General features: G+C 40.4%; 1 protein-coding gene across 1 annotated transcript in view; it reads left to right on the forward strand.

The window, feature by feature from the left end:
• Nucleotides 1-13154, forward strand: part of SNTG2 (syntrophin gamma 2) — a 310557-nt gene that overhangs the window by 183800 nt on the left and 113603 nt on the right. The window contains exon 7 of the mRNA XM_068409305.1: nt 12043-12130. Coding sequence (XP_068265406.1) covers nt 12043-12130 — 88 coding nt within the window. The remainder of the gene's footprint in view (nt 1-12042; nt 12131-13154) is intronic.

A 13154-nucleotide genomic window follows, 5' to 3' on the forward strand; every position in this document is an offset into this window, starting at 1 on the left:
TCCCACTGTAACTGTACCCTTGCAGTCATGCCATCCTTCTGAGTGTAATTCATTTCACTTTCGAAGTGATCATTAATAGCATCCTTGATAAATTCAACATTATTCTCTGTATTTTTCTGGGTAATTAGAAAATTTCGAAGTGTCCATACATGTCTGATGCTGGTCAGCTCTGTCTTCTTTTTGTTGCTTGAGGGCTTTACATTTCAGTAGAGGGATGGGAGTAGAATACTTTTATCTATGGGTGGCATCAGTAACAGTGCAGTACTGTGTCATCATTATTGTTGCTCTGTTGTAGCAGTGACAACGTTCTGGATGGAAACTACTTCATAAAAATAATTTTTTACTTCACCACTTTTCTCACGTGCTTTGTCTCATCTTTTTAAATTTTAGTTCATTGAAACAGAGGCTATATGTTTGCTAAATAACAGATAAAAGAAAATTTCTCAAAATTGTAGTAATATAAGCAGTAGCCATATAGTTAATCATTTAGGCTAATTATTCATCACAATCTGAGGAAATAAAACCACAAGATGCTACTAACATGTATGGCATAGACAGATTTACAAAAAAGGAGTGGATTGAAGACTCCAAAAAGGACTGAGTCTTGAAAAAGGGCAAGAAGGAGGACCTGGGTAACTATAGACCGGTCAGCCTCACCTCCATACCCGGAAAGGTGATGGAACAACTTGTCCTCCGTGCTGTCTCTACGCACATCAAGGATAGGGGGATCATTAAGGGCACTCAGCATGGCTTCACCAAGGGGAAGTCATGCTTAACCAACTTGATAGCCTTTTATGAGGACGTAACCCGGTGCATAGATGATGGTAAAGCTGTGGATGTGGTCTATCTTGATTTCAGTAAAGCGTTTGACACAGTCTCCCACAGCATCCTCGCAGCTAAACTGAGGAAGTGTGGTCTGGATGATGGGGTAGTGAGGTGGATTGTGAACTAGCTGAAGGAAAGAAGCCAGAGAGTGGTGGTCAATGGGACAGAGTCCAGTTGGAGGCCTGTGTCTAGCGGAGTCCCTCAAGGGTCGGTACTGGGACCAGTACTATTCAATATATTCATTAATGACTTGGATGAGGGAATAGAGTGCACTGTCAGCAAGTTCGCTGATGACACAAAACTGGGAGGAGTGGCTGACGTGCCAGAAGGCTGTGCAGCCATTCGGAGAGACCTAGACAGGCTGGAGAGTTGGGCGGGGAGAAATTTAATGAAATATAACAAGGGCAAGTGTAGAGTCCTGCATCTGGGCAAGAACAACCCCATGTATGAGTACAAGTTGGGGACAGACCTGTTAGAGAGCAGCGTAGGGGAAAGGGACCTAGGGGTCCTAGTGGACAACAGGATGACCAGGAGCCAGCAGTGTGCCCTTGTGGCCAAGAAGGCCAATGGCATCCTGGGGTGTATTAGAAGGGGTGTGGTTAGCAGGTCAAGAGAAGTTCTCCTCCCCCTCTACTCTGCCCTGGTGAGGCCGCATCTGGAATATTGTGTCCAGTTCTGGGCCCCTCAGTTCAAGAAGGACAGGGAACTGCTAGAGAGAGTCCAGCGCAGAGCCACGAAGATGATTAAGGGAGTGGAACATCTCCCTTATGAGGAGAGGCTGAGGGAGCTGGGTCTCTTTAGCTTGGAGAAGAGGAGACTGAGGGGTGACCTCAGTAATGTTTATAAATATGTAAAGGGCAAGTGTCAAGAGGATGGAGCCAGGCTCTTCTCAGTGACATCCCTTGACAGGACAAGGGGCAATGGGTGCAAGATGGAGCACAGGAGGTTCCACATAAATATGAGGAAAAACTTCTTTACGGTGAGGGTGACCGAACACTGGAACAGGCTGCCCAGAGAGGTTGTGGAATCTCCTTCTCTGGAGACATTCAAAACCCGCCTGGACGCGTTCCTGTGTGATATGGTCTAGGTAATCCTGCTCCGGCAGGGGGATTGGACTAGATGATCTTTCGAGGTCCCTTCCAATCCCTAACATTCTGTGATTCTGTGATTCTGTGATTGACTCATTAGCAATATTATATCAACTTTTATAATTCATTCTGTGATTTGCTCAATGGCTATGAAAGCTATAAACCTTTTCAGGCAAATACACAAATGTCAAAGAATAGTGCTGGTAAAGTAGAGAAGTATAAGGAGAAGTTATTTGAGTCATGGTATATAATTATGATGGATATCTATGATAGATTTCTGTAAAAATAATTTTTGTTCTAATTATAGGATAAGACACCTAAGTGAAAATGGAAAGACTGGAAGAGTGTTGCAAGCCACTGCAGAATTTATAAATTGACTGTCATTTTCCTAGCATATTTGTATAACTAGTTCAGACACAAATGCTTGTTTTGGAGTAGCCAATTAACCATTAAGGAAGAGAGTATTGCTCATTGAGTTCTGCAAAGCTAGGAAAATAAGAATCAGAAGTATTTATTGGAAGCCACTTCATAATTGACCAGTGGAAAAGAGACAAGTGTCAAGAAATCATTATTTCTTGCACTAACTTAATTCTGCTCCATGCTTTTCCAATACTATTTGAAATCCAATTTTAATTTTATAAACTTATTTTTAAAACCACTTTGCTTCTGCTGTCATTTTAAAGACTACTTGTGTGAGGTCTCATTTTTTCATGCATTTTCCTTGCCTACTCATAGAGACAGTTGAAAATTTAAGATTATCTCAGGAGATTCACTTCTTTTACTTCAGAATTTTTGCTTCACACTTTTAGTCTGAGTTAGGTGTTTAATCTTAAATTTTCGTCTATAGATGCGAGATAGGATTCATTTCATCTAACTTCAGATGCAGATGTTTGAAGTGTAAGGTTATCATCCAGACTGTCCTTATTTAGAGACAGACACCTGTGGGTGATGATTCCTTTTTATCTTAAGATCTTTACTGATTTCTAGAAAAAATAATAACAGCTACTTTAGAGTTGAATCTTTTAAATGGCCAAAGTTAGGTGATCTTAGCTAAAGGGCCATATGGGTGAATTCATTCATCAAAGACATGCTCCCTTTCCATTTTAATTGCTGTTACAGTTCTGATCTATAATAAGACAGAACCTGATTTAAACAGCCAAAACCCTGTCTAAATCTCTGAGCAGTGTGAATATTAATGATCAGGTATGTTTGAAGGTTTAGAGCAAAACAAGGTAAACACAAGGCACCAGAATTTAAAAAGAATGCACATCAGCTATGAATTGTGCCGCTGACTTGCCTGCCTGAGTTAGGTATATAAAATTTCCCTGAAGTGGGTGTTGACAGTGAAAATGAGGCAACAAAGGTCATTTGGTTTTCCTAAAATATGACTCTCATTTTTATTTGCATACACTGGACTGTGAGATCTAGAAGCTCCTATTTATATTTTCAATGTTCACTCTGTTCTATTCTTGAGAAATGCATGTGAAAAAGAGAAGCATAATAAACCCTGGCTTGATGAATCCACTTAGAGAAATGCAAAATCCAGAAATTAGAGCCAGCATGAAAAGCAAGCATTTGCTTTGAAGCCCTTTTCTCTTTCATACGTATCAACACACAAGTAAATGCATATACACACACAGTTAATTGCAGTAAATGTATTTAATCAACTATTTAAAAAAAAAACCAAACCACTCACTTTTACAATTCTCCTTTTGTATTAATACAATGGTAAGGCAACAGTGCAACAGTGAATTTACTCCAAAGCCACTGGATTTGTCTTTTTGGACTGACTGGACTTGGGCGAAAGCTTCAGCACCACAGAGCAGTGCATTATTTAGTGACCTTCCGTAACGTTAATACATTCTTGTGAGCACTGAAATTGTTTTTTTTTTTCTTAGTATGCGTGTGGTTCAATACTAAGAATACAAAGTAGCTCCAGGAGAGTATGATACAGTATGAGTATCTTTTAAAGTGTAACTGCTTGGTAATTTTAAAACAAAGCATTAATATTACAGTTCTTTCCTTTTCAAAATATCATTTGAATTAAAAACCAAATTTCACACTCTGCAGCGGTTTCTAATCTATTGTTTTGTTTTGTTTTGTTCCATACAGTTTTTGGATTTAAATTATCTTTGTAACATTTGACTAAGATCTTCCAAAAGTACATTAGGCTGTATGTCTGTCATGCTGTGTCCTCTCATTTCTTGACAAATATAAATGTTTGTGTGCAAACATTCTTTGCTTATTTAAGAGGAAACACAGTTCTAGTGCTGTGTTTGAAAGTTTTCTTCAAAATGCTTATATCTATAAGGAAGTTAATATTCTTCCTTGTTATTCCAAAGTCAAAGAATTAAAATGGTTCACATTTGTTCCTTTCTAAAAAGCCAACTGTGAATAAGAAAGTGAGTTCTCAGTATTAACTTTATTTGGTTTATGTTTCTTCCCATTACATATTTTAGTACCGTATTGTTATTATATTATAAATTCATTGGCTTTGAAATTACCTGTTGGATTTTACAAAATACTGACATAGCTATGCTGATTATAAGCTAAAGTCAGAGTTACTAATATAGTTACCACACAATGACAATTAAAATGGTATCAGAGCACTGGAATAGGCTGCCCAGGGAGGCTGTAGAGTCTCCTTCTCTGGGGATATTCAAAACCCGCCTGGACGCAACCCTGTGCAACACGCTCTAGGGGGACCTGCTTTGGCAGGGGGTTGGACTAGATGACCTGCAGAGGTCACTTCCAACCATTAACCATTCTGTGATTCTGTGTATCACAAGATACAGCAGCATCTGGTGACAGGATCTTGTATTTCTTACCAATTCTGACTTCCTGCTACCCTGATACTGACCTTCTGACATTTTTTCTTTGGAAGGGAATGCGGAATACTCTGGATGTCCTTTCCTTTTCCTACTGTATCACCTTTTTGGCATTGTTCCATTGTATGTGAATAGCATTGCTGCACTTCCTCCTTTAATTTTTCTTTTTTTTTTTTGGTAAAGCTTTCTTGAACCCACGGTGGTGGGTCAGCCCTGGGCAGCAGCCAAATGCCAACCCAGGTGCTCTCTCAGTCCCCCTCCTCAACAGGAGAGGGGGAGAAAATAGGGTGAAGAAGCTCATGGGTCAAGGTAGACAGGGAGATCGCTTACCAGTGCCCACAGGCAAAATAGACTCGACTTGGGAAAATTAATTAATTTTATTTCCAATTAAAATAGATATGGGTACTGAGAAACAGAGACAAAAAAATTGAACCAACACCTTCCCCCCACCCCTTTTCCCAGGCTCAACTTCCCTCCTTCATTCCCTGCTCCTCTGCCTCCCCCTGGAGCCGTGCCCTTCGGTGGGTGGGTCGGAGCCGGCTGGAACCGGCTGTGTCCGGCCCGAGGCAGCCCTGGCCTCTCCTCACAGAGGCCCCGCAGCCCCACTGCCAGCGCCTGGGCTCCTGCACCCCCTACACATAAAAGTAACACGCGTTACCCTCCTAATTTCAGATCAGGGCGTTTGTCCCCCTCCATGCGGTGCAGATGTCAGTGCGGATGCCTGCAGGGTATTTACTTGTTGGATTTTTTGCAGCCAGATGTACTTGGCCTGAGGTTGGGGTTTCTTTTCAAGGATCAGGCCAAATGTCTTTCCACTTCTGGGACCGAATCAACTTTCATGTAAGGATCAGGAATTTAAACAACTTACTATTTATTTTTAATACAATAATATTCACTACCTGGTTATGCGCAAGACTACAAAGTGAAGCACATCTGCTGTTTCAAGTGCTTACATGTAAATTCATAATTAATTACTTTTTTTTTAAAGAGAATGAATTAATTAATTATTTGTTAACTTTATGCGTACACTAACAGACGATATTTCTAATTAAACTTTGTTAGTCAATGACTCAAAATTCAGTGGTTCTATCAGTACAGTGTGGCAAAAAAAAGTTGACTTTCTGTCTTTCATAAACATTTGGGTTTATAAACATTGTTTATAAACATTTAAAAGCGTTTGATGTAGTTGTGAAGGCTCCGTCGCAATGTAGTTTAGCATAAACAGCGCAAAGTCATTAGGTGGTGTGGCTGGGCTAGAACAACATCACTTCATTTCAAGCCTGATGAAGATATTAATGAAGTTTGGGAAGACAAATTCATCAAGTGGAGACTGAAAAGTGACTGCAGTCCAATTTAAACATATACAAGGATATACCAACAGTTTCTTCATTTTTTGTCATAGGTGTTTTTCATCTCTGGATCAGTTTGTATGGAGATATACATATATATGAAATACATACAAATTTTTGTACATATGTCTGAACTCTCTTTTCACGTATGGTCCAATATGACTTAATATAAGACTCTCTTTCAGCTTTTGAACAAAGCAAGCATAACCTGTATATGTGTATGTGTATATGCCTGCATGGATGAACAAGGAGCTTCTGGTTAAACCCCGGCACAGGAAGGAAGCCTACAGAGGGTGGAAGCAAGGGCAGGTAGCCTGGGAGGAATACAGGGAAATTGCCCGAGAAGCCAGGGATGAGGTTAGGAAAGCTAAAGCCCTGATAGAATTAAATCTGGCCAGGGATGTCAAGGACAACAAGAAATGCTTCTATAGATATGTCGGTGATAAAAGGAAGACTAGGGAAAATGTGGGCCCTCTCCTCTCCAGAAGGAAACGGGAGACCTGGTTACTCAAGATATGGAGAAGGCTGAGGTACTCAACGACTTCTTTGCCTCAGTCTTCACCGGCAAGAGCTCTAGCTTCACCATCCAAGTTGCAGAAGGCAGAGGCAGGGACTGGAAGGATGAAGAACCTCCCACTGTAGGAGAAGATCAAGTTCGAGACCATCTAAGGAACCAGAAGGTGCACAAGTCCATGGGACCTGATGAGCTGCATCCACGGGTCCTGAGGGAACTGGCGAATGAAGTTGCTAAGCTGCTGTCCATCATTTCTGAGAAGTCATGACAGTCTGGTGAAGTTCCCACTCACTGGAAAAGGGGAAACATAACCCCCATCTTCAAGAAGGGAAAAAAGGAAGACCCAGGGAACAACAGGCCAGTCAGTCTCACCTCTGTGCCTGGCAAGATCATGGAGCAGATCCTCTTGGAAACTATACTGAGGCACATGGAAATCAAGGAGGTGATTGGTGACAGCCAACATGGCTTCACCAAGGGCAAATCATGCCTGACAAATTTGGTGGCCTTTTATGATGGGGTTACAGCACTGGTGGATAGGGGAAGAGCAACTGATGTCATCTACCTGGACTTGTGCAAAGCATTTGACTCTGTCCCTCATGACATCCTTGTCTCTAAATTGGAGAGACATGGACTTGACGGATGGACCACTCAGTGCATAAAGAATTGTCTGGATGGTCGTACTCAAAGAGTTACGGTCAACGGCTGGATGTCCAAGTGGACACCAGTGACAAGTGGCATTCCTCAGGGGTCAGTATTGGGACCGGTCCTGTTTAACATCGTTGTCGGCAACATGGACAGTGGGATTGAATGCGCCCTCAGCAAGTTTGCTGACGACACCAAGATGTGGGGCGTGGTCGACACGCTGGAGGGAAGGGATGCCATCCAGAGGGACCTTGACAGGCTTGAGAAGTGGGCCTGTGCGAACTGCATGTAGTTCAACAAGGCCAAGTGCAAGGTCCTGCATGTGGGTCTGGGCAATCCCAAGCACAAATACAGGCTGGGTGGAGAATGGATTGAGAGCAGCCCTGAGGAAAAGGACTTGGGGGTTATGGTTGACAAGAAGCTCAACATGAGCCGGCAGTGTGTGCTTGCAGCCCAGAAGGCCAACTGTATCCTGGGCTGCATCAAAAGAAGCGTGGCCAGCAGGTCGAGGGAGGTGATTCTGACCCTTTACTCTGCTCTCGTGCGACCCCACCTGGAGTACTGCGTTCAGCTCTGGGGCCCCCAACATAAGAAGGAATGGAGCTGTTGGAGCGAGTCCAGAGGAAGGCCACGAAGATGATCAGAGGGCTGGAGCACCTCTCCTATGAAGACAGGCTGAGAGAGTTGGGGCTGTTCATCCTAGAGAAGAGAAGGTTCCGGGGAGGCCTTCTAGCAGCCTTCCAGTACCTGAAGGGGGCCTACAGGAAAGCTGGAGAGGGACTTTTTACAAGGGCATGTAGTGATAGGATGAGGGGTAATGGTTTCAAACCGAAAGAGGGTATATTTAGATTAGGTATTAGGAAGAAATTCTTTCCTGTGAGGGTGGTGAGACACTGGACCAGGTTGCCCAGAGAAGTTGTGGCTGCCCCCTCCCTGGCAATTTTAATGCCAGATTGGATGGGGCTTTGAGCAACCTGGTCTAGTGGAAAGTTGTCCCTGCCCGTGGCAGGGGCATTGGAACTAGATGATCTTTAGGGTCCCTTCCAACCCAAACCATTCTATGATTCTATGATTCTATACGTATGTGTATATATATGTAGCTCAGCTATATATGGCAGAATGATAGTGAATGTCTATAAGACGTGGTATTTTTTTAGCTCCTATTCGACTCATCATGGATGTATTCCAAAACAGAACTATGTTCTGGAATATTCATTTTGAATCTTGCTGGTGCATCCAAATATTACGTGATGATAGAACTGCAGAAATACCCTAATATTAAAGCATTACTTTCAAGGAAAGGTTTATGTGAGTTGACATAGGTTTCATGATTTTCTGAGCATTTTGTGCAAAGTAGCTGGTGTAAATCCACAAAACAAACGTTCTAGTTTAATATTCTAATTCTGTTCTGGTTTATTTTAGTTTAATTATTTTTAAACAATTGACCTTTACCTCACCTAAAGATAATCTGGAACTTATGATTAAAGATAACATAAAAATCCGGAATCTTCAAATCAGGCACTAAATTTAAAACAAAGCTTCCAGTTACTGCAGAATTTCAGAAGTATTTAAGAATAATGTGATAGCTGAATCTTGACTAAAAGTTTTACATATGTGTATATATATATTAGTCTATTTTAATGTATATATAAAATAGTCCTTTATATGTATCAAATTGTCACGGTTTAAAGCTGGGCCGGCTATTAAACCTGTGACAGATGCTCTCTGTTAACCCTCCCCCCCCTCAAAGGGAAAGGGAAAAGGGAGAGAGGCTTCTGGGTTGGAAAGTTAAAACAGTTTTAATAAACTATAATAATGAAAAAGAGTATAATAACAATAATAGAAATAATCAAATATATACAAATATATATACAAAACCAAGATTGAGCTCCCCTGAAGTCAGCCACGTCACCACCGGCACTGCAGGGCAGGCTCCGGGAAGGCCCAGGCTGGGCCTAGCGACGGTCGAGAGCTGGATTCAGGAATGCACGGATCGGGATCGGGGGCAGCAGGAAAACAGACGGAGTCCTCCTTGGACACCGGCCATAGCAGAAAAAGAGAGCGAGACCCTCGTGATCCCCCCGCTTTATACTGAGAATGACGTGTATGGGATGGAATACCCTCGTTGGTCAATTTTGGGTCACCTGCCCTGTCCGCTCCCCGCTGCAGCTGCGACCCGCCTTCGACTCTTCACTCGTAAGCAGTGAGGAATTCAGCAGTGACCTTGGTTTCTCTAAGAACAAGTACAGCAAGAGCCTTTCTGCACAATATCCCTACCGGTGCCTCAGTGATAACTACAAACTTCGAGCGTTATCAGTCCTGGAAGCAGACAGTGTCTGCAAAACATGCAGTTACTTTCAGAAAGTGCAGTTACTTAGAAGAGACTTAGCTGAAAGTAAAAATCACTGAAAGGAAAATTGACCTGGTTTAGGCCAAACCAGGACACAAATAGACTTTATATATATAAAATATATATTTAATATGTATAATAGTCTACAGATAAAGGGGAAAACTATCTTTGTAACAGTAGGGTAGGAGTAGCAGAGGTACCAGTCATCTTCATTCCTTAGTAAGTAATAAATAATGTCTAAAATATTGCAGGAAATAAGCGGCAGAGGATTTCAGGAGGCATGGTTGTTCTTATACGTTAGAACTCAAGGGACATTGGTTTGCTTTGCAGCCCTGACACCTTCTTGTATGACCTTAAAGATGCATTCTAATTGTACTGTGCTTCAGTTCCTGATTCTTCGTATTGTGATCATCCTGAGAGGGTTTAGTCAGAAATCAATGATCATCATGGTTTTTTCCACAGTGTTTTTTTTCCACAATGAGACCTCAGGTTCTCTTGTAGTCAATTGTCTACAAAATCTTTGACTTGAGTAGAACACCTCATATCAGAGTACTGGGGGAGAGTAGGTAGCACTAGCTGTTGTATTTTTGGTAGTAAATCATTTAAATGTGGATTGAGCCTGTGAAAAAAAAAGTAAAAATGCCTGAGCAGAGAACAAGAAGAGCAGAGAAATGGGGCCCTGGGGGAGGGAGGATTCTGTCCATCAGGAAGGAAGAATTTGAAAGGAAATGCACATCCTTTCTGGGTAACTTGCTTAAGCTGCAGGCACTTTTCTTTTTCTTTCTTTTTCTTTTTCTTTTTCTTTTTCTTTTTCTTTTTCTTTTTCTTTTTCTTTTTCTTTTTCTTTTTCTTTTTCTTTTTCTTTTTCTTTTTCTTTTTCTTTTTCTTTTTCTTTTTCTTTTTCCTTTTCTTTTTCCTTTTCTTCTTTTCTTTTTTAAATCTCTCTCTCTTATGCATCCCTTACCCCTTTGCTTCTGGACTCTCGTCCCTGAAGCTCTCTAAACTGCTCAAACTCCCTGTTATGTGCTTTCTGTGACCTTATTGAGCTCTTGCTTCTCCCCTGCAGAGCCAGATTTACATAACTTCATGAATGCAAAATGTTATCGTTCCCTCCCAGGGACTGATCTGTGGTCCCTAGTGCTAATGCAGGTTGTTAGCAACGGAAGTTATTGTTTGACAGACTGAAAGATGGGTGGGGAGGATGGAGGCAGACACTATAAGTCTTTATTGAATATATGGATTTTACAAGTACATCACACAGTAAGATTTCAACAATAGTACTTTATATGGGTGATTCATATGTCTGCTCACTTAATCAGCCAAATCATAACATGTATCTGTCCAGACAATGTTTTCTTCATGTTAGTGTTGGGGGTTTTATGGTCAGCTCTCTTGCTCACTCTTTCCTGCACATTTTTATAGTCTAAAATTCTTAGCCTATGTGACTGCTTACTTGATTTCTTCACCTGTCTTGGGTTTTCATATCCATCAGGCATAAGCTTAATCGTTTTTTTGTGAGTTAATACATCAGTCACTGGCATAAGCATTATTTCAGGTACACAAGAGGAAGAGTTACAATGTTTGAGGTAATCCTGCATGTCATGATGTTGGCCAATCTGGAATTGTGCTAAAATAGTGTCCTGAAGCAACACAAGCACCAGCTTCCTCAAACTACAACATTAGAGCACTAAATACGTCTATAGGAGTTAGTTTACTGTAGTTACTTTTCTGCTTGATACACTCATGCTCTGGTTGTGCTCAAATTAGAGCCCAGTGCCTGTTTCCTAAGTATTCCTGGGGAATAACTCTGCCCTGTAACAGGAATTGAGTTTCATTAAAGGTGGTGTTTGAAGTTCTGCGTTTAAAAAAGCTCTTTATGCAGTAGTGTGCTATGCCTTTGATTAAATTCTGATGTTTTAATACATGTGTCTGTACACATACGTGTGGTCTCCTGGTTAGCAAATACTTGTAGATAATGAAGACAGTCACAAAAACCAAGACTATATTTAAAATGGAGAAATGTGCTTAACTGAACTGAATCCAACCAAATACTTAAGATCCAGATATGTATGACATTAATATATATGTATGTGTCTGTTTATGTGTATACACACACAATTAATGTATTATATCTACATAAACACACATTTGCCTACTACCCTATACCAATTTTATAAAATTAATTTGTTCGTAGAAGTTATGTTCAGCTGGTATATAAAATCAGGTTGCCCTCCAAATTATTTATACAGGTTGTTCCATTGTTCTTGCCTACGCTTGTCCGTTGTTGGTGTGGCTTGACCCTCAAGATACTCTTCCTTCCCAGTCAGAAATGTTCATACTGAGTTTCTTACAGATCAACAGAGATGCTGATTTCATTATAAGTAATGTGCTTTCCATGACTGGTGGTTCTTTGGTTTAAAGTAGCTGTTATTTGTCACACTGACAGGTACACCTACTGCGAAATGCTGGCGATGAAGTTACCATCACTGTTCAGTACCTCAGGGAAGCTCCATCATTTTTAAAGCTCCCATTAGGTAAGAGGAAATTAACGGATAGGAGTAATTTGTTTTCCTCTTTGCAGTATTCTTATAATAAGATGGCAGTGACAGAAATAGGAATTCAATCCTTGCGTGTTTTACAGGAAGAAACAGAAAATTGTGTGTGTACTTTATTGCTTAACATATCAGAATCTAATGCATACTGCATTACTGCTTCTGTATAGTTTATTCAAAATAAAACTGAAAACCTCATTAAAATGCACGACAATCATGGGTGATATCTGAAAATTTTTCTACAGAAGCTTTGCTTGAATACAATAAGGTAGTGTTTACAAACATTTGAGTCATACATTCACACTGAAGGGTATTTTCAGGACACTTACCAAACAAATGTGTAATATTAATTGTGCATATTTCATAAATTACTTTGATATGCTGATCATTTTTGTCAAAGAGCAAAATTACGATGTGACAACTGAGTAGTTTAAAAGTAACAATACTAAATTGTTTATGAACAATGCAGATGAGGGAAAATATTGATTCGTTTGGTTAGCAAATACAAATATTCGAGTTACTCACTTGAAATCAATGTTGCAAGTAGAAAAATGTACATAATGAATCAGCTAACTTAATCAGACCAAATAATTTTGCACCAGTTTATTTACATATGATTCTTTTTCCAAATTAAGCAAAACAGATTTAAAATGTGTCTTGTTCTGGGGGTTAATGTAAGTTGGGCTCAACTATGTACTTGTTTTTTCTTTATTTCAACAGCATCATAAGGCCTCATAGGTCTAAATCTTGTCATTAGAAGAGTGTTTGTCATTTCATCTAGGTTCTTACACCCATTGAAAGCAAACTTGACAGGCCTCTACTAAGCTGCACCATACATTTCATGCTAAAACCTTTATTTCAGTTCTTACTGCGTTATCATTTCCATTTGAAAATGGAATCTAAATTCTAAGAAATCTCATGTTTACATTTGAAGATCTTTGTCTGGTCAATATTCTTTATAATGAAACTTCAGGTTTTGTCTTTGTACTTTTCCTAAAGTGGGTCC

Source organism: Nyctibius grandis, chromosome 1 (assembly GCF_013368605.1).
Source record: "Nyctibius grandis isolate bNycGra1 chromosome 1, bNycGra1.pri, whole genome shotgun sequence".
NCBI classification, from domain to species: Eukaryota; Metazoa; Chordata; class Aves; order Nyctibiiformes; family Nyctibiidae; genus Nyctibius; species Nyctibius grandis.